The 20305-nt window shown below is 45.7% G+C and overlaps 2 protein-coding genes across 7 annotated transcripts in view; one reads left to right on the top strand and one right to left on the bottom strand.

The window, feature by feature from the left end:
* Positions 1–7456, top strand: part of sde2 (SDE2 telomere maintenance homolog (S. pombe)) — a 24006-nt gene extending 16550 nt beyond the window's left edge. Inside the window, exons 2-8 of one of the 2 annotated variants that reach the window (XM_047365282.1) lie at positions 205–307; positions 380–491; positions 5128–5297; positions 5375–5501; positions 5577–5711; positions 6766–6907; positions 7040–7456. In XM_047365282.1, the coding sequence (XP_047221238.1) occupies positions 205–307; positions 380–491; positions 5128–5297; positions 5375–5501; positions 5577–5711; positions 6766–6907; positions 7040–7246 (996 nt within the window). In that variant the 3' untranslated portion in view covers positions 7247–7456. The remainder of the gene's footprint in view (positions 1–204; positions 308–379; positions 492–5127; positions 5298–5374; positions 5502–5576; positions 5712–6765; positions 6908–7039) is intronic. The other variant, XM_047365284.1, reaches the window with a different exon arrangement.
* On the bottom strand, positions 7359–18748 carry mtif2 (mitochondrial translational initiation factor 2). Of its 5 annotated transcripts, none has more exons than XM_047365278.1 (14): positions 18503–18748; positions 17890–18026; positions 17538–17661; positions 17295–17466; positions 16717–16886; positions 16475–16651; positions 16243–16382; positions 15975–16099; positions 15674–15878; positions 15179–15428; positions 14965–15105; positions 14447–14611; positions 8264–8404; positions 7359–7735 (listed from the first exon to the last, which is right to left on the bottom strand). In XM_047365278.1, the coding sequence occupies exons 2-14, from the start codon at positions 18022–18024 to the stop codon at positions 7566–7568; spliced, it is 2115 nt and encodes a 704-aa protein (XP_047221234.1). In that variant the 5' UTR covers positions 18025–18026; positions 18503–18748; the 3' UTR covers positions 7359–7565. The 5 variants fall into 5 exon arrangements, with proteins under 5 accessions (XP_047221234.1, XP_047221233.1, XP_047221236.1 ...); XM_047365277.1 differs by having other exon boundaries at positions 15179–15431; positions 18503–18746; XM_047365280.1 differs by having other exon boundaries at positions 15179–15431; positions 16717–16877; positions 18503–18745.
* Between the last annotated feature and the right edge of the window lie 1557 nt (positions 18749–20305).

The following is a 20305-nucleotide window of genomic DNA, read 5'->3' on the forward strand; positions in this document are numbered from 1 at the left end:
CAGGCCACCATACTTTTGACTTGATCGACATAAATGAGGGTAAAGACGGGAGATTTTTAATGGAACCAGAGTCCTCTGAGGAACCAAACTGGTACTGAACCAGCAACTGAACTACTGATGGATCTTTGGCTCCATCTCACATCAGGTGTCATGTTCCTTCTACAGTTAGTTGGAATATGTTCTGATCCTTGTGTTTCTCAACAGGACTTCTATGTCACCACCAACGGTCATCTGAGCCAGCTGGAGGACCGGTTGCAGAATGGAGCAGTCTACCACCTGGAACCCCGGCTCTGTGGAGGGAAGGGAGGTCAGTTCCAGGAAATGGACCGCTCCTTGGTTGGTTGATGTATGAGTGTTCATGTTTCTATGGGTTTTCCAGGTTTTGGCTCCATGCTCCGAGCTCTTGGAGCTCAGATTGAGAAGACCACCAACAGAGAGGCCTGCAGAGACCTGAGCGGACGGCGCCTCAGAGATGTCAACCATGAGAAAGAGTAAGCTCCTCCCACTCCTAAGGGGGTTGCTCTGCCCCCTTCCTTTAGGATGCTGGAATGTGAAAGCTTCAGTGATTCAGAACCAGAACCCAGACTGGCCATGATAAAGATGTGAGGGGTGGGGCCTCAGGTCTTTCCTGATTGGTTTTGGAAGAGTCAGTTCCTTTTGTAGCACGTCTGAATATGAGGTTCTTATCTCCTCATATTTGGAGAAACTCAGAGGATCTGTCTTTAAAAATGAATTAGCTGTTTATTAATTATTCTGTAAGAAGTCTCCGGGTCACAGACTGACCTCCATGTCTGGGACAGAATTCAGCAGAAGATGAATGGAAGTTGCTGTGGTCTGTGTGGGATGAACCTCTCCATCTTTCTAGGTTCAAACCTTCTCCTATGGTTCTGACATATGGGTCAGAACTGAAGGACCCAGATCCTGGATATAAGCAGCTGAATGAGCCTCCTCTGTAAAGAGGCTGGGCCTTCCTTAGAGCTATAGAGAGGAGATCTTCCATCCAGGGGGAGCTGTTGCTCCTCCACATCTAAAGGAGTCAGCTGAGGTGGATCATCGGAACAACTCTGTGTTCTGATTGGATCTGTAACATTGGAGATGTTGTTGGATCATGATAGGTTAGAATGTGTTGAGATGGAGGCATCTACCACATTCTATGTATTTAGTTCTATGCTTCCTTCAGCTTCATAAACTGACTTCATTATTGTTTGAAGGACACAGTTGTTTTAATGGTTACCATGGTAATATTAGTGTGGAAAGTTCAACCACAGACAAGCAATTTAAAATAAGATGTAGACTATACAGGTCCTTCTCAAAAAATTAGCATATTGTGATAAAGTTCATTATTTTCCATAATGTCATGATGAAAATTTAACATTCATATATTTTAGATTCATTGCACACTAACTGAAATATTTCAGGTCTTTTATTGTCTTAATACGGATGATTTTGGCATACAGCTCATGAAAACCCAAAATTCCTATCTCACAAAATTAGCATATTTCATCCGACCAATAAAAGAAAAGTGTTTTTAATACAAAAAACGTCAACCTTCAAATAATCATGTACAGTTATGCACTCAATACTTGGTCGGGAATCCTTTGGCAGAAATGACTGCTTCAATGCGGCGTGGCATGGAGGCAATCAGCCTGTGGCACTGCTGAGGTCTTATGGAGGCCCAGGATGCTTCGATAGCGGCCTTTAGCTCATCCAGAGTGTTGGGTCTTGAGTCTCTCAACATTCTCTTCACAATATCCCACAGATTCTCTATGGGGTTCAGGTCAGGAGAGTTGGCAGGCCAATTGAGCACAGTGATACCATGGTCAGTAAACCATTTACCAGTGGTTTTGGCACTGTGAGCAGGTGCCAGGTCGTGCTGAAAAATGAAATCTTCATCTCCATAAAGCTTTTCAGCAGATGGAAGCATGAAGTGCTCCAAAATCTCCTGATAGCTAGCTGCATTGACCCTGCCCTTGATAAAACACAGTGGACCAACACCAGCAGCTGACACGGTACCCCAGACCATCACTGACTGTGGGTACTTGACACTGGACTTCTGGCATTTTGGCATTTCCTTCTCCCCAGTCTTCCTCCAGACTCTGGCACCTTGATTTCCGAATGACATGCAGAATTTGCTTTCATCCAAAAAAAGTACTTTGGACCACTGAGCAACAGTCCAGTGCTGCTTCTCTGTAGCCCGGGTCAGGCGCTTCTGCCGCTGTTTCTGGTTCAAAAGTGGCTTGACCTGGGGAATGCGGCACCTGTAGCCCATTTCCTGCACACGCCTGTGCACGGTGGCTCTGGATGTTTCTACTCCAGACTCAGTCCACTGCTTCCACAGGTCCCCCAAGGTCTGGAATCGGCCCTTCTCCACAATCTTCCTCAGGGTCCGGTCACCTCTTCTCTTTGTGCAGCGTTTTCTGCCACACTTTTTCCTTCCCACAGACTTCCTACTGAGGTGCCTTGATACAGCACTCTGGGAACAGCCTATTCGTTCAGAAATGTCTTTCTGTGTCTTACCCTCTTGCTTGAGGGTGTCAATAGTGGCCTTCTGGACAGCAGTCAGGTCGGCAGTCTTACCCATGATTGGGGTTTTGAGTGATGAACCAGGCTGGGAGTTTTAAAGGCCTCAGGAATCTTTTGCAGGTGTTTAGAGTTAACTGGTTGATTCAGATGATTAGGTTCATAGCTCGTTTAGAGACCCTTTTAATGATATGCTAATTTTGTGAGATAGGAATTTTGGGTTTTCATGAGCTGTATGCCAAAATCATCCGTATTAAGACAATAAAAGACCTGAAATATTTCAGTTAGTGTGCAATGAATCTAAAATATATGAATGTTAAATTTTCATCATGACATTATGGAAAATAATGAACTTTATCACAATATGCTAATATTTTGAGAAGGACCTGTACAGTAAGGTCAAATATACAACACAATAGAAACTATAGTTATGGAAACCCGACAATAATATAGAAACCAGTGCCAAGAACAGCTGGAATGTAAACGGCATACTGGGTTTGTTGGGAGCAGTGATGGATGAAAATGTCTCAATTCAATTCAAAAATACTTTATTAATCCCAAAGGTAAATTAAATGTTGTTGTAGCTCATATTATGAAGGTTTCTTCAAAGAGCCGTTGTAGATGCTGATGGCTGTGAGCAGGAAGGATCTCCTGTAGCGCTCCGTCTTACAGCAGATCTGAAGAAGCCTCTGACTGAAGACACTCTGTTGTTGTAGGACAGTCTGATGAAGAGGATGCTCAGGGTTCTCCATAATGTTCTTCATTTTATGAAGAATCCTTCTTTCCACAATGATCTCCAGAGGTTCCAGAGGAGTCCCCAGAACAGAACCAGCCTTCTTTATCAGCTTGTTGAGCTTTTTTAAGTCCCTGGTTCTGATGCTACTTCCCCAGCAGATGATGGCAGAAGAGATCACACTTTCCACAACAGACTTATAGAAGATATGCAGCATCTTGCTGCAAACACCAAAGGACCTAAGCTTCCTCAAGAAGTACAGTCTGCTCTGTCCCTTCTTGTAGATGGCTTCACAGTTGCATCTCCACTCCAGTCTGTTGTCCAGGTGAACACCGAGGTATTTATACTCCTCCACCACCTCCACTTCTTCTCCCATGATAGAAATAGTTTTTGACTTATTCCTGTTTCTCTTGAATCAATCATCTCCTTTGTTTTAGTCACGTTCAGGATGAGATGATTGTTTCCACACCATGCCACAAAGTGGTCCACCAGCTCCCTGTACTCATTTTCTTCTCCATCTCTGATCCACCCCACAACTGCAGAATCATCCGAGTATTTCTGCAGATGACAGGAGTCTGTCTTGTACTGGAAGTCTGAGGTGTTCAGAGTGAAAAGGAATGGTGAGAGTACCGTCCCCTGTGGTGCTCCTGTGCTGCTGACTACCTGGTTAGACTCACAACCCTTCAGTCTCACAAACTGTGGTCTGTTTGTCAGGTAGTCTTTGATCCAGGAGATTGTTGAGGCCTCCACCTGAGTCTTCTGGAGTTTCTGACAAAGCAAATCAGGTTGGATTGTATTAAATGTTCTGGAGAAATCAAAGAACATGATCCTCACAGTGCTGCTGGCTTTGTCCAGATGACAGTAGGTTTGTTGAAGCAGGTGTTTGATGGCATCTTCAACTCCAACTCCACAGCGATAAGCAAACTGAAGGAGGTCCTGATGGTTTACTGTTTGCTTACTCAGGTGGGCCAACAGGAGTCTCTCTAGGACCTTCATGATGTGAGATGTCAGGGCAACAGGTCTATAGTCATTGAGGACTGATGGGTGAGTTTTCTTTGGTACCGGAACAAGACAGGAGGTCTTCCACAACACCAGAACCTTCTTCTGGGCCAGGCTAAGGTTGAAGAGGTGCTGCAGAATCCCACAGAGCTGCTCTGCACAGACCTTCAGGACTCTAGGGCTGACATGATCTGGACCTGCAGCCTTATTCTGGTTCAGTCTCTCCAGTTGCATCTTTACTTGACTTCTATGAAACATACAGGTGGAAGGAAGCAAAGGAAGCATCAACATCTTCTGATATGGTTGAAGGCAAACATGTAGAAGGGTCTAGGGCTGAGGTGGAAGATAAAACATGTGAGGTGTTACTGGACAGCTGTGGGTCAAAGGATGGCGAGATGTCTGCTTGTGAGCAGGAGAGGAGGATGCGAAGCTTGTTTCTGAACTGAACCTATTGAAGAATAGGTTCAGTTCATTGGTTCTGTCCAGACCTTCATCGGTCTGATCATCCTGCTTGAAGCCTGTGATCTTCTTCATCCCTGTCCACACATCTCTGATATTGTTTTGCTGGAGCTTAACAGCTACTGGATGCTCTCCAAAGGAGATTTTAACTTTTGAACAGTTATCCTCCCCTGCACCACCTGATCTGGGCAGAGGAGACATCCTAGGACAGAACTGGACTTCCTTAGAACCTGCTGTTCCAAAGAAGATGCCTGGTACCATGGTAGGCAAACTGCAATGTCCAACTAAGAAGAGGGCGGGGCTGAAAGTGGGGAAATTGTTGCAGTGTCTGGATCAGCTGCAGAGTTGTGGTTCTGAAATGTTGGCTCTGATTGGTTCTCGTTCTATAACGGGTTCTGGTTCTGTTTGGGCCTCAGGATGGCAGACTGGCTGAAGAAGCAAGCGGAGCGTGAAGCAGAGAAGGAGCAGCGGCGTCTGGAGCGGCTGCAGAGGAAACTGGCCGAGCCAAAACACCAGTTCACTGACCCGGAGTACCAGCAGCAGTGTCACGACCTGAGCGAGAGGCTAGAGGACTCCGTGCTGAAAGGTGGCTGGTCAGAACCGGCAGTTACAGGTGAGTCCAGCTGCAGCTGTTTGTGATTAAGGTGTGTGTGTGTGTTGCAGGTCTGCAGGTGTCTTCCAGTGGCCAGGTGAAGGTGGGAGATGTATCAGCCGCCAAGAGACCCAACGTGGATCAGAACCAAGCCTCGCTGAAAAAGAAGAGGAAGACTGCAGCAGCAGTCGGGTTCTGGTCAGTGTGTGATATTCGGTGACGTGATGAAGGCAGCAGAACATAATTGGTGAGGATCTGCTGCCATGTTTACAGGACAGGACTGGGCAAGCTGAGTTCAGAGGATGAAGACGATGAAGATGATGATGGAGGATCACCACCCAGCAGCAGAGGAGCTGCTGTTACCATGACGATCCAGAGGGAGGGGGTGGACCATGAACCCAACAGCAGGTATGTTGGACAGGATCGGATCTGCTGGTTCTAAATAAATCCTGGTGTTTTTAGTGGGCAGACCTGAGGACTGAAACTGTTCCGAGTTTCAGAACCAAGTTCTGTTTCAGGATCAGTTATTACAGCCGAACCAGCAGCATCATAAAACGATGAATACGAGGAACTGCCTGATGTCATTTTTCTCATATAATCATTTGTGCTTCTGGCCGGGTCCAATCGCTGCTGAGCTGGTCGTGACATGAACATCAGATATGGAGCCGTAGCTCATCACGGAATCCAAGAACTTCTTAATATGTCAGCAAAGGACCACAGACCTTCTCAGCACAGATCAGTGAATGATTTCCAGACCCACCAAATATGGGTAGCTTCCCATCTCAGTACCACACCCAGAGAAAGGTCCTGGACCATCTCCAGTCAAGCAGCAGATCTTCCATCCTCTCTGGATTGGGAGCAGCTGTCAAAGAACAGATACCCAGTAAGAATATGCCAGTCCCTCTTTCTTAGAAACTATGGGATGTACAGATCAGGAAGGAGACATGGAATCCAGGCTGAGAGGATTTGAGAGCAAAAACTGTTTATAAATCTAAACAATAAGAATAATATTAATTTTGACTGAATAATGACTTATTAAGTGTGTCCATTGAGATAAGCTTATTGATTATCAGCATAAAGTGAAACTTTGTTTTTAGTTCTCTGCACAGCATCAGAGGGATGTTCCCGGCGAAGACCAGCAGGTGGCGCCCTGTCATGCTCCACATATTCCAGTCATTAGAGCTGGACTGATCTTCAAAATGTTTATAGGTCTTATTAAGGCTCTTATTGTGAAGTTCCTCACGCTGAAAGCTTTGTTTTATTGTTTCATGTTTCCTTGTCAGTCACGAATGAAGTGCAAACTGGTAACCAGTTAAACCAGAACATTCTGGAGCCCACAAACATCTGGGTTCTTAGTGTAACTCTCTCAGCAGCGGGCAAAGGGAGGAAGCTCCTGGCATGCCTGCAGTGAGAACAAAATCAGCTTCAGGAACCTGAACAAGTTCTGTTTCGTCTCTTCCAGCTCGTCTGACTGTAGCTCCTCTTCAGCTGGTCCAACCTTAGCAACATCAGAAAACCAGAAACCCGGACCTCCAACAGAACCAGTCGTTGATCCACCAGAGGATCAGGAACATCCTGCGCCGACGAGCAATGAACCACAACAGGTCGGAATTTAAACCAGAATCCAGTTATTTAAAACGTTCCTATTTTAGGAGCAGAAAAGTTGAAATGAACGAGCTCAAAGTTTGGACAGGCAGAATTATTGTGAACAGAGCTAAAACCTCTGATTCTAACAGGTTCTGTCCCAACAGCTGGATCTGTCCTCTGTGACGTCCGTCCAGCAGCTGGAATCTTTGGGTCTGGGCATCCTGAAGGAGGAACTCATGCGACGGGGGTTAAAGTGTGGGGGAACGCTGTTGGAGCGCGCTGCCAGACTGTTCTCCGTTAGAGGACTGAGTCCAGATCAGATCGACCCGGCGCTGCTCGCCAAACCCAAGAAGTAAAGGGGGAATTTTTTTTTTTTTTAAATCGCACCAACAGCTGAGGAAGACAGAACTCCTGGGCCAGGAAGTTCCTCTGATCCAGAACTTCCTGCCTGGAATAAAGCTGCAGGGATCAGATCTTGGAATCGTTTTATTGATGATGTGTCAACATTTGAGATGATTGGTCAGAAGTTTGCAAATTGTTTTCAATAAAGCCAAACTTTTAATAAATGTTCCTATATATTTCTGTGAGTCTGATGTTCTGATCTGGACCATGGAAGTCCAATCCAGTCAGAAGGGAAATAATCAGTTTGTCCTTTGCCAGAGTACACAGCAGAGGTTAGAACCCAGGGTCCCAGGAAGTGACCTGTGGAACCTCCAGCTCCTCAAAACACACGATGATGTCACCAGCTCTGAAGTCAATGTCGCCGTCCATCGACAGGCCGCACTCCATCCCAGTCTTCACCGTCTGCACCTCGTCTTTGTGGTGCTTCAGCGCCGACACAGAACCTGCAGAAACAGCAGAACTGTACTTACAGCGTGACATAGAACCTTAAAAGTTATGGCATGACAGAACCTGTAGAAACACGAGATCCAGAGCAACACAATAAGCAGCAGAACCTTAAACTTGTTTCTGCAGATTCACCGTCAGACTTCATCAGCAGAACCATGAAGGTGATGCAAAACACAGAAATCATCACCTTCAGTGTTTATTTCTTTTAATATGTAGGTCTTAGAAAGATCTCCAACCTTCAGCACCTTCAAAAAAACATCAGGAGAACATAAATGCTAGTGGAAAACAGAACCTGCAGGATCCTCAGGAAAACCAGCAGCAATTTTCAGCAGAACCCTCAAGTTACAACCCGATGCAGAACATGCTGGGGCATCAGCAAAACCTTACAGTGCAACACAACCCACAAGAACTGGAACAGAATGTTAAGCTGAAAGTTTTCAAATCACCAGAACCAAGATGAGATTTCTCTACAGAACACAATACCAAATTCTGGACCACAGACAGGTTCTAGTCTGGCCACTCACCCTCCCATACGGTGTCCTGTCCTCTGATCACCCTGAACTTCAGCCGTCGGTCCAGATGGCCTTTCTGGACCCGGCAGCCGGCCACCGGAACCTTCTTCTTCCCTACAGAGACATCGAAGGTGGCGAGGACTGTTGCCTCACCTGTGGCAGAAAACAGAGACGTGGGACTGATGGTGATGTCTGATGAAGACCCCGTTTACGCGACAATGGTTTCTGGTCAAAATTGAAAAGTTTAGTTGTGTTTCTACTGTTCTTTTCCATGACAACGATGGACCTTTTCTCTGAAAACGGCCAAATTTGAGAACCAGTTTCAGAGTGTGATGTTTGAAAACGTTCCGGTCTCCGTTGTCATGTAAATGGGGAAACTGGATCTTTCTAGAAGGGATGCTCTGGCTCCTGCACGACAGCTGCTGACCAGTTTAAAACCACAGAAGAAGAATATCTCAGCTGATGGCAGCGTCCTTACTGGTGCTGACTGTATCCTAGTTTGAATAATCCTACAACAAACCTCTGTAGCACCTACGGTTTAGACTCACCATGTTATACAATATTACCAAAAGGTGAAATAGAATCCTGTTAACAAATCATGTAAATACAATGTTACTCGACAATCGACTTGTACATTTGATAGTGAGGTTAAAACTTTCTACATAACTTCTGGAGCAGCTGCGCTGCTAGGGAACACAAAGAACATGTAGGTATTTTTACTGGGCAGCCAGTGTGTTGTCACGTTGACCCATGTTTGAGTGACTGACCCATGTTTGAGTGACTGACCCATGTTTGAGTGACTGACCCATGTTTGAGTGACTGACCCATGTTTGAGTGACTGACCCATGTTTGAGTGACTGACCCATGTTTGAGTGACTGACCCGTGTTTGAGTGACTGACCCATGTTTGAGTGACTGACCCGTGTTTGAGTGACTGACCCGTGTTTGAGTGACTGACCCGTGTTTGAGTGACTGACCCGTGTTTGAGTGACTGACCCGTGTTTGAGTGACTGACCCGTGTTTGAGTGACTGACCCGTGTTTGAGTGACTGACCCATGTTTGAGTGACTGACCCATGTTTGAGTGACTGACCCATGTTTGAGTGACTGACCCGTGTTTGAGTGACTGACCCGTGTTTGAGTGACTGACCCGTGTTTGAGTGACTGACCCATGTTTGAGTGACTGACCCATGTTTGAGTGACTGACCCATGTTTGAGTGACTGACCCGTGTTTGAGTGACTGACCCATGTTTGAGTGACTGACCCGTGTTTGAGTGACTGACCCATGTTTGAGTGACTGACCCGTGTTTGAGTGACTGACCCATGTTTGAGTGACTGACCCATGTTTGAGTGACTGACCCATGTTTGAGTGACTGACCCGTGTTTGAGTGACTGACCCGTGTTTGAGTGACTGACCCGTGTTTGAGTGACTGACCCGTGTTTGAGTGACTGACCCGTGTTTGAGTGACTGACCCGTGTTTGAGTGACTGACCCATGTTTGAGTGACTGACCCATGTTTGAGTGACTGACCCGTGTTTGAGTGACTGACCCATGTTTGAGTGACTGACCCGTGTTTGAGTGACTGACCCGTGTTTGAGTGACTGACCCGTGTTTGAGTGACTGACCCGTGTTTGAGTGACTGACCCGTGTTTGAGTGACTGACCCGTGTTTGAGTGACTGACCCGTGTTTGAGTGACTGACCCATGTTTGAGTGACTGACCCATGTTTGAGTGACTGACCCATGTTTGAGTGACTGACCCATGTTTGAGTGACTGACCCATGTTTGAGTGACTGACCCGTGTTTGAGTGACTGACCCGTGTTTGAGTGACTGACCCGTGTTTGAGTGACTGACCCGTGTTTGAGTGACTGACCCGTGTTTGAGTGACTGACCCATGTTTGAGTGACTGACCCATGTTTGAGTGACTGACCCATGTTTGAGTGACTGACCCATGTTTGAGTGACTGACCCATGTTTGAGTGACTGACCCGTGTTTGAGTGACTGACCCGTGTTTGAGTGACTGACCCGTGTTTGAGTGACTGACCCGTGTTTGAGTGACTGACCCATGTTTGAGTGACTGACCCGTGTTTGAGTGACTGACCCATGTTTGAGTGACTGACCCATGTTTGAGTGACTGACCCATGTTTGAGTGACTGACCCATGTTTGAGTGACTGACCCGTGTTTGAGTGACTGACCCGTGTTTGAGTGACTGACCCGTGTTTGAGTGACTGACCCATGTTTGAGTGACTGACCCATGTTTGAGTGACTGACCCATGTTTGAGTGACTGACCCATGTTTGAGTGACTGACCCGTGTTTGAGTGACTGACCCGTGTTTGAGTGACTGACCCGTGTTTGAGTGACTGACCCATGTTTGAGTGACTGACCCATGTTTGAGTGACTGACCCATGTTTGAGTGACTGACCCATGTTTGAGTGACTGACCCATGTTTGAGTGACTGACCCATGTTTGAGTGACTGACCCATGTTTGAGTGACTGACCCATGTTTGAGTGACTGACCCGTGTTTGAGTGACTGACCCATGGAGGGAAATGTTAGCATGTTTTTACTCATGGACGCTGTGACCTCTCTTTGTATGTCTCAGCATGTTTTCTACAGGTCGATTTATTAGTGCTTTGTTTTCATACGTACAGTTTAGCTTTAGGCTAAAAACTACGAGGCTACATCAGTCACATTATGCACTTAATGGTGCACTTACAAAACAGACACATAAAAACAAAGAAACTCAACAGTACAGATGCATTATAATTTTGCTCATTAATGAAAGATCAGAGGGCTCAAGTACAGATGGGGTGCCAGTCATTGGTTAATAAACTATCAAAATGGATGTTTGTCTTGCTTGTCTGATAGTTGATACTGTTCTATTTTCATAACATGGTTGATGTGTTCAAACACAGGATGATGTGCATTACATATATATCTATGGAAAGATCACTGTAAGGATTCCAACAGCTGGAATGATTTTAAATCTCTTTTAAAGACTCATTTTTTGGCTTTTAGTTCCAGTTGATCAGAAGTATCAGGCTGCTTTTATTATCAGCGAGAATGCATTCATGCACTCACTTATTGTTTTTCTGTTTTTCTTTATTGTGTCAATGCCTTCAGCATTCACAGTATTGAGATCCTGTTTCTCTTTATTATGTATATCTAACACTTTTTTTGGCACCTATCTCCTTCATACTTTGTGCTATTTTAGCCATTCAACTTTTAAAATGTTCAGCTCATTTAGGACATTACGGCTATGACTTTTGGTATTAATACTTTTCATACTTTTTAAAATATTCAGCTTTTTGTGCCAATTTTTGGCCCATTGAAATGAAAGGAAAATCTTAAAAATGCCACAAAATTCAGCTAAAACTTTGCGTTCTTTCACAGCTTACTACTTCTGCATACTTTCAGCTAGAAACACCATTCAACTTTTAAAATGTTCACAAGACATTAAGCTATCTTCAAATGATTCAATTCTACTAAAGATGAACGCATGAATTAGTTTTTCAAGGTCCTGCTGAGACATTAGTCCTTTAATCCTGGAGATGTTCTTTAGGTGATAGAAGGTCGACCTAGTTACTGTCTTTATGTTCCTCTGAAGGTTCAGGTCTGAGTCCATCACTACACCCAGGTTTCCAGCCTGACTGGTGGTTTCTAGCTGTATTAACTGAAGCTGTGTGCTAACTTTTAAACGCTCTTCCTTTGGTCCAAAGATTATTACTTCAGTTTTGTTTTGATTCAGCTGAAGATAATTTAGGCCCATCCATGCATTGATTTCTTCTAAGCATTTACCCAGCACTTGAATGGGTTCATGGTCACCTGGTGACATCGTAACGTATAGCTGTGTGTCGTCTGCATAGTTATGATAACTTACGTTGTTTATTAAAATCTGAGTTAGGGGGAGCATGTAGATATTGAATAGGAGGGGCCCTAAGATGGACCCTTGGGGAACGCCACATGTGATTTTTGTGTCTGATTTAAAGTTACCTACTGACACAAAAAAGTCCCTGTCCTTCAAGTAGGATTTAAACCAGCTGAGTGCTGTACCAGAAAGGCTGACCCAGTTTTCCAGGCGCTCTAATAAAATGATCAACAGTGTCAAATGCTGCACTAAGGTCCAATAATACCAGCACCGTGGTTCTTCCACAGTCTGCATTTATACGGATGTCACTGAACACCTTGATAAGAGCAGTCTCTGTACTGTGGTGAGCAGGAAGTCTGACTGGAAGACATCGAAGCGGTTGGTCGTTGTTAGGAAGTTGTTTAACTGCTGAAACACAGATTTTTCAATAATCTTACTGATGAAGGGGAGGTTTGATATAGGCCTGTAGTTCTGTAGTAGCAGCTTGTCCAAGTTGCTCTTTTTCTATAGAGGTATTACTGCAACGGTGTCTTCACAGGTCTGCCTAAAAAGTGGATCAGACAGCTGCAGTTGATCCAGAACGTTGCTGCCCACGTCCTCACTAGAACTAAGAAAGTGGAGAACATCGGCCCGGTTCTAAAGTCCCTACACTGGTTCCCTGTAGCTCAGAGAATAGACTTTAAAATACTTCTGTTAGTCTATAAATCACTGAATGGCTTAGCACCAAAATACATTACAGACTTGTTGGCAGTGGATCAACCACCCAGACATCTCAGGTCTTCTGGCTCAAATATACTCTGCAGAACCAGAACCAGAACCAAACATGGAGAAGCAGCTTTTAGTTCTTATGCTCCACTAATCTGGAATAAACTCCCAGAAAACTGTAAAAGCGCCGAAACCCTAAATTGCTTCAAATCAAGATTAAAAACTTATTTGTTTAGAGCGGCCTTTGACTGGGCCATCTAAACATTATTAAAGTTTTCAGTCCAATGTTCCTTTCATTTTCTTGTCCATCATTCTATTCTCTTTATTTTATTTTACTTTTTTAAATTACCTCTGATTTTATCATTCGATTTGTTTTTCTGTATCTGTGTTTATTTGCTTTGTGATTGTATGTAAAGCGCTTTGAGTGTCTCGTTGCTGAAAAACGCTATATAAATAAACTTACCTTACCTATCAGAACCAGGTCCAAACTCCATCACAACCAGGTCCCAACTCCATCAGAACCTTGTACAATTCTTCATCATAACCAGTTCCAGTCTCTATCAGAACCAGAATGAACCCACTACTCTGTGACTTATGATGATAAGACCATCTCCATAGGTCCCAGTGGAGCATCAAGCTACTTAAACAGCTTCTACTGAGGTTCCAACACCTGAACAAGAAGGAACCATTTTAAAGGGAAAGTTCATAGACCTTTAAATATACGCTGTAGTTAGCATTAGCATTTTAGCTCATTTTAGCTTATCCATTGTTTTTTGCATATTAGATGCAGTAAATTAATATCAGCTTTCATGCTAGTGCCAATATGCTAATGTTAGCATTTTAGCTTCTCTTTCTCCTCTCTTCTCTGTTAGCTGAAGAATACTTTTACTTGTTTGTTTTTGTGTTTCTTCAGCGTATTTGTTGTTAGTTCATTCTTTTTCTGAATCTTCTGCTATTTTTTATATATTTTACCACTGACTTCAATTTCTTGGAATATGTTTTTGCTTCAGTCTATGCTTTTTCAGCTCATTTATGGGCAGCTCTTTCCTGCTTTTTTAAAGTTTTTGTCAGTTCGTGCATTTCAACAAGTAGTTTTGAGGTAACTTTACATTGTTAAGCTGTTTTATAGCTAATAGTCTTCCTGCTTAATCAGATCAGATGACAGTTTTTCTTTGCTATTTCTACTAATTTATCAGATTTCAGCTGATATTCTGCTGTCAACCTTAGCCACTTTCTGCCAGCTTTCAACAGGAGTTTAGCATTTCTATTTTTCTTCTAAATCATTACATTTCAGGAGATTTCAGCTCGTTTCTGCCACCTTTCAGCTAAAAAAGAAAAAATCAGCTTACAGCATTCAAACTGCATTTTCGCAGGAAATGCACATTTATTGTTTTTACTGCTCTTATTCTGTTTGTTTTACTGTAGATGTTGGACTTTATTTTATTATTATTATTTCGTGTTTTTCATTATCTAATTTTATGAACCTGTACAGCACAGTGGTCACCCTGAGTGTGTAAAGCGCTCCATAAATAAAGCTTCTGATAATCACTGATAAGGACGGTTCTGATAAACTGAACCTGTAGGCTGGTTTAGGTCCAACTGGCAGTGAATGGACCAGAACTCACCCACGGTGTTCTGGGAGACGTGAGGCGGCAGTTTGCTGCTCAGCTCATCCTTCAGTTGATCGATCAGTTTGTAGATGATGGAGTGAAGCCGCAGCGGAACGCCTTTCTTTGCCGCCAGCTGCTGGATGGAACGGCTCGCCGTCACGTTGAAGCCGTAAATGGAACCTGAGGAAGAGGAGGAAACCCTTCAACCATCTAAACTTCTGACTCTGCAACAAGACAGAAAATGTCTGCTCTGCTCCAACAGAAAGTGAAGCTGAGTTTCCCTTCCTTTTCCAGACCATCTGCTGCTTTATTCCAAGGAGTGTGCTGTGTCATTTAAAAAGACTTGTTACCACGGCAACGCCAATCAGATAATCTCCAGTTCTGGTACTGACTGAGATCAAAACGGAACCTTCCAGCCTCTTGGCGCTGCAGTCCAACACCGCACATAGAGTTCTCAAACATGGATCCCAGCTCTGGTTCAAAAACATCCACCTCCATCAGAACACGAAGAGAGCGCCACCTGCTGCTCCTACCTCCAAACATTTCCGCCATGTTGACGTCGTTCTCTGAGATCTCTCCAATGCCGAAGTGGACCACCTCCAGATAGCACTGCTCCTGTGAGTCATACCCATCCAAAATGTTCAGGAGCGTCTCCACCGAGCCGTCAACATCACCTGCAGGTCAGAGGGAGCTCAGTGAGTGATGTCACTGCAGGCGCAGCCTGTCAGAGGCAAGCTGCGTACCTACCTTTGATGATAAGCGGCAGGCTGAGCTCTTTGTTCTCCACCCTCTCGCTGGGTCTCATGGAGAACCGGGTCTTGTTGGCCCGGTACAGAGCTGCCTTCCTCTGCCGCCAGCTCAGATGTGACAGCCCCTCCCGCTCCCGTCGGTATTCCTCCAGGTGAAGCTTCTGCTTTAACTCGATGGCGCTCCGGTCCTCCAGGAGCTTCTGCTGCTCCTCCTCATGACTCCTCCACTCCACCACCTCTCTGGCCCGCTGCTGCAGAAGAGCAAACATTACAGGCTTTTACTGCAGCAGTCACAGACAGGAAGCAGCTCAGACAGGCAGATCTGTGACCTGAAGATAGAAACGGATTTATTCATTTAAAAGTTTAAGGAACAAGAACCAGCTGTGGCGTCTACATCTAGAAGAGAAGGACCAACACAAACTAATATAAAAATCATGAAAACAATTTAAAAATCAGTGATCTGAGCTCAGTTCTTGCCCAGTCTGGACCTCACCTCAGACTCAACCTCCAGGATGGTCTCTCCAGCAGACGGCAGCTCCTTCCAGCCGACCACCTGCACCGCCAGGCTGGGCCCCGCCTCCGTCACCGCCCGCTCGTTCTCATCAAACAGGAAGCGGACTTTGGCCCAACAACTCCCTGCGACCAGGATGCAGCCTCGCTTCAGCGTCCCCCTCTGGACGATAGCCGTGGTTACAGGACTGAGGAGACAAAGGGTTAAACTGGTACCAATTTTCAGAACCAGTCATGTAAACTGGTCCCAGCAAAACCATCAGAGCCAGTTCTGGATGACGCACCCTTTGCCTTTGTCTGTTCGGCTTTCGATGATGAGGGCCTCCACTGGACCATTTGGGTCAGCCTTCAGCTCAAGAACCTCCGCCAATGCCACCGTGGCCTCGGCCAGAGCCAGCAGGTTGTCGTCCTGGTAACAGTGACATCATCAGTCACATGGCACCAACCTCTAGTTACCCTGAGCTTTGCAGTTCATGCTCAATGTTTTCCTAAACCTCATCCTGGTGTCAATGGGACTCTGGCTGATCTGTGGTTCTGTTTGTGTCAAGTCACCTTTAGAGCAGAGATGTGAATGGCCTGAACGTCTCCTCCAAACTCCTCGCAGACAACGTCGTGGGCCAGTAGCTCCTGTTTGACCCTCCGAGGGTCAGCTTGAGGCTTGTCACACTTATTGACCGCCACGATGATGGGGACTGATGCACGGAGCGCAGCGGAAACAGGAAGGGAACCAAGCATCAGAATCTGGTTTCAGCCACAGGTACCGCCTGACAAGTTCAGCTCCTACCTTTGGCTTTCCTGGCATGCTGGATGGACTCGATCGTCTGGTTCATTACACCGTCGTCGGCCGCCACCACCAGGATGACGATGTCGGTGGCGTTGGCTCCTCGGGCTCTCATAGAGGAGAAGGCGGCGTGCCCGGGCGTGTCCAGGAAGGTGATTCTTTCTCCTGTAGGCAGCTGAACTGGGAGGTCAAAGCCCAAGGTCAGGAGATTCACAGTAAACATTCTGGGAAAACCAGGGAGTTACCTAGAAACGCTCCGATGTGCTGCGTGATCCCTCCAGCTTCCGTGGAAACGATCTGGCTCTTCCTCAGGCTGTCGAGGAGCGTCGTCTTCCCATGGTCCACGTGACCCATGATGGTGACCACCGGGGGGCGACTCACCAGGAGCGACGGGTCAGCCAGGGGTCTGCTGGGTCAGTGGTCAGAGCAGGATGGAATGAGATGCTTTCTGAACCAGTTATTTCTGCATGGTGGCTGATGGGAGGAAAACTGGACCTCGATCAGCCAGAATAGATTGGGATTTTTTCAATGACTTGTCTGTGTGACTAAGGTCCTGAAAGGAAGGCATAGCGATACCCTGATTGACACCAAGTGATCCGAATCAGTAGATACAAGCAAAACCATAATAAAACATTCACAGATCTATATGCAGTTTAAAATAGATCTGGAATGCAATATACTGTTCATTTATAATACAATATAGATCTGCATCTTAACATAACACAAAGCGTCTCTGTCCCGATTGGTCAGTTTGATACTTTGTGCTCTGGTTGGTAACTTTCTTCAGAACCGGTTCACCCAATGCAGTCAGTTCTGCTGATACCTCCTCTGGACGTCTCTGTTGGGTCGCTCTCGGCTCTCACTCAGTTTGGCCCATCTGAACTTCATCCCAGACCGGGTCACCACCTCCTTAATCCACTTCTCTTCCAGAACCGAGTCCGGATTCAGAGAGTCCAGGTCCAGAGAGGTGTTGAGCAAAGCCTCTAAAACATGATCTTCAGGAGAACCGAGCCATCAGTCAGCACAGACTCATAGAGGAACAATCAGTTTATCTGCAGGTTCTTACCAAAGTCTTTGTTCATGGCTGCAGCTAGCGCCTCCGCTGTCATTCCCTGTCGGATCTCCACTTCCTGTTTGTCCATTTTGGGATTCGGGTTCTTCTTCTTCTGCTCCTTCTTCTGACCTTTCACCTAGAGCAAGTCATTCAAGAGTTAATGACTTTGTTCCAGGGAAGACGGACACATTCAAAGACATTCAAAGAACACTTTGCTAACTGAGGTTCTAAGTTAACAGGACCTGTCAGTTAGAACCTGCTGATGGAGGTTCTAACTGACAGGTTCGGCTCAACCAGAGTCTAATCTAGCCGACAAACAAATCAGCTGCCGGGACGAAGATTCACCTGTTTTTTAAAGACTTACCTGCTTGGAGGCAAACCTTCTGCTTTGTGGCCAGGTGAGCAGTGGGGCGGAGCTCCGGACAGGAAAGAGAAGGAAGGGCAGGTCAGAGTGGAAGAGCCGCCGTGCGCCCCGGATCACTGATGGAATCACATTCATAGCTGCAGGAGGACACAGATGATTCTGGTCAGCCATAATATCGGCTGTGAGAGTCCAACATGTCAACCATCTCTGAGCTGGAAGGTCCCTGCAGGATCAGCTGGATTATTAAATAAGAGCTGTGACTGGAGAAGAAATATACAACTTTAATTCTGAAATCACAGAAACACAATGACTGAGCTCAGCTGATCTGAGGAAAATACATGAGAATGTTTCAAAATGAAAGTGTATGGCGATTAAACACAAGCCGAATTAAAAAATATACTTCAAAGATATCAATCGAAAGGAAATCAATCATATTCAGACCAACGAACATCACCCGGAACCACATTCGTCTAAATTTCAACAGAATTTGATGAAGGTTCCTGCAGGTCAATAAAAGCAGCTCCTCAGATGTAAAACTGATCAAACAGAATGATCAACGAGAAGTTGCTGTCTAAATGAAACCCACTGGTGTGTTTAGTTCCGGTGTGGTTACCTGCCGAACATAAAATAGAACTTTTTCTGAGTGAAGTCCGCTCTGTTCTTCTTCTGCTGCTCTAACACGGACAGGAAGTCCTCAGCCTGCTGCAGGTGTTCCGCAGCCTCCTTGTCTCACCTCAGACAGGTAAACTGTTCACTCATCCAGCCGCAGCGAACCACGAACAACCTCACCGTGAAATACACCTGCAACAGGGAGCCGCCATGACAGTTAGCTAACATGGGAAACAGGACGGGGATAGCACCACCTGCCGGTCCGGAGGAGAACTACAGGAGAGGGCTCGGACATTGGGCGGGGTCAGACGTCCGACTCCACCCTCAACCCATTTTGATTGGATCGTTCTTCCCTCCAAATGCCCGCTTTTATTCCTTTATTGAAGTTAATTTAGTTAATTTTAGACACTTTTAGAAAAAAATGTTATAAAATAAAAAATCAATGAAAATCTCATGATATCTGGTGTGCCTCATTAGTCACATTTTAGCAGTGGTTCTGAGTGTGTGGATCACCTGGAAGTTATTAATTTTGGGGGGTTTTGATTGAATGTAATTCTTTGATGGTCCCTAAGCGCAGCGAGTGCACGGAGTCTCGCTATCCGCCTTCTCTGCGAGACCAGACGGCATGAAAATCCATCCCTGCCTACAGTGAACCACCGAGAGGAAATGTCTGCCGAATATCCAACTTAAAACTAACATCTAACTTAAAGTTCACTTCACTGAAGAACTAAAAGAGGGCATTTTAAGGAAAGAAGAACTATCCAATCAAGATGTTTTAAACTTGGAGTTGGACCCCCTCCCCATCCTGCGAGCTACTGCGGGGACCTTCTCAGCCGTTTTGCACACACTGGACCGTGACTGAGCCCAGAACCTTCAGAGAGGGCTACATTCCGCACAGGACCGACTTTATCTGAACTTCCGATAATCCTTAATTAGTCTCCATAGTGAAGTGTAACCCGAAAATATGTGCTGGATCATAGTGGGCCTGAGAGGCACTCAGTGAAAGGAGAAGTGAAGCTAAGTTTGCTATGAATCGTGTTTGGGCTGCAGAGTCTCCGCTGATTTACAGAAACATTCTACGAGCTGCAACAACCTGAGCAGGAGGGACAGAGAGCTTCTGTGGTAGTTTGTATCTGGGTCGGTTCCTTCACAGGTAGGCAGCCGGGGAATCAGAGGTGGTGAGGAGCAGCGAGGGCGGAGGGTCAGCTTTCACATCTAAACTAGCTGTGATCACTTGCAGGTAGATGCACTTCCTGGAGTCCATCATGTTCTGCAGATTTCATCTGTTCTATTCAAACATTACACCAAACCACCCTGCTATGACTGAATCAGTCACATGGTTGAAGTGGGAGAAGACTGGTCTCACTTAGAAGAAGTATTCATGGAGGAGAAGTATGGAGATTGAAAAGGTTGCTGCAACCAACAGCTGGTGAAAGGATGGAGAGTCTCGGTGCGGTTGGAAGTTCAGGGTGACATTCTTGTTGAAATAAAAATAGGATTCATGAGTTTTCCTATCAGGCCTTCTATCCCTTCTCCTTTGCGCTGTTCCAAATCCCAGAGATATGGTCGCATGGCATTGGTGTCCAAAGGGAAACCAAAGTGTGACAAATGTTGGGCAGATGTGCAGGAGGTCAGTCAGCATAGTGTTCATTATGGAGGGTGTCTAAAAACAAAATACAATACCTGGACCAAGTCAGGTGCAAAAAGGATTGGGCGGCGGACGAAGGTGGAGACCTCGGTGGCCCGATCCCCGGATGCTTAGGCTGGCTCTAGGGACGTGGAATGTCACCTCGCTGGGGGGGAAGGA

Source organism: Girardinichthys multiradiatus, chromosome 5, assembly GCF_021462225.1.
Source record: "Girardinichthys multiradiatus isolate DD_20200921_A chromosome 5, DD_fGirMul_XY1, whole genome shotgun sequence".
NCBI classification, from domain to species: Eukaryota; Metazoa; Chordata; class Actinopteri; order Cyprinodontiformes; family Goodeidae; genus Girardinichthys; species Girardinichthys multiradiatus.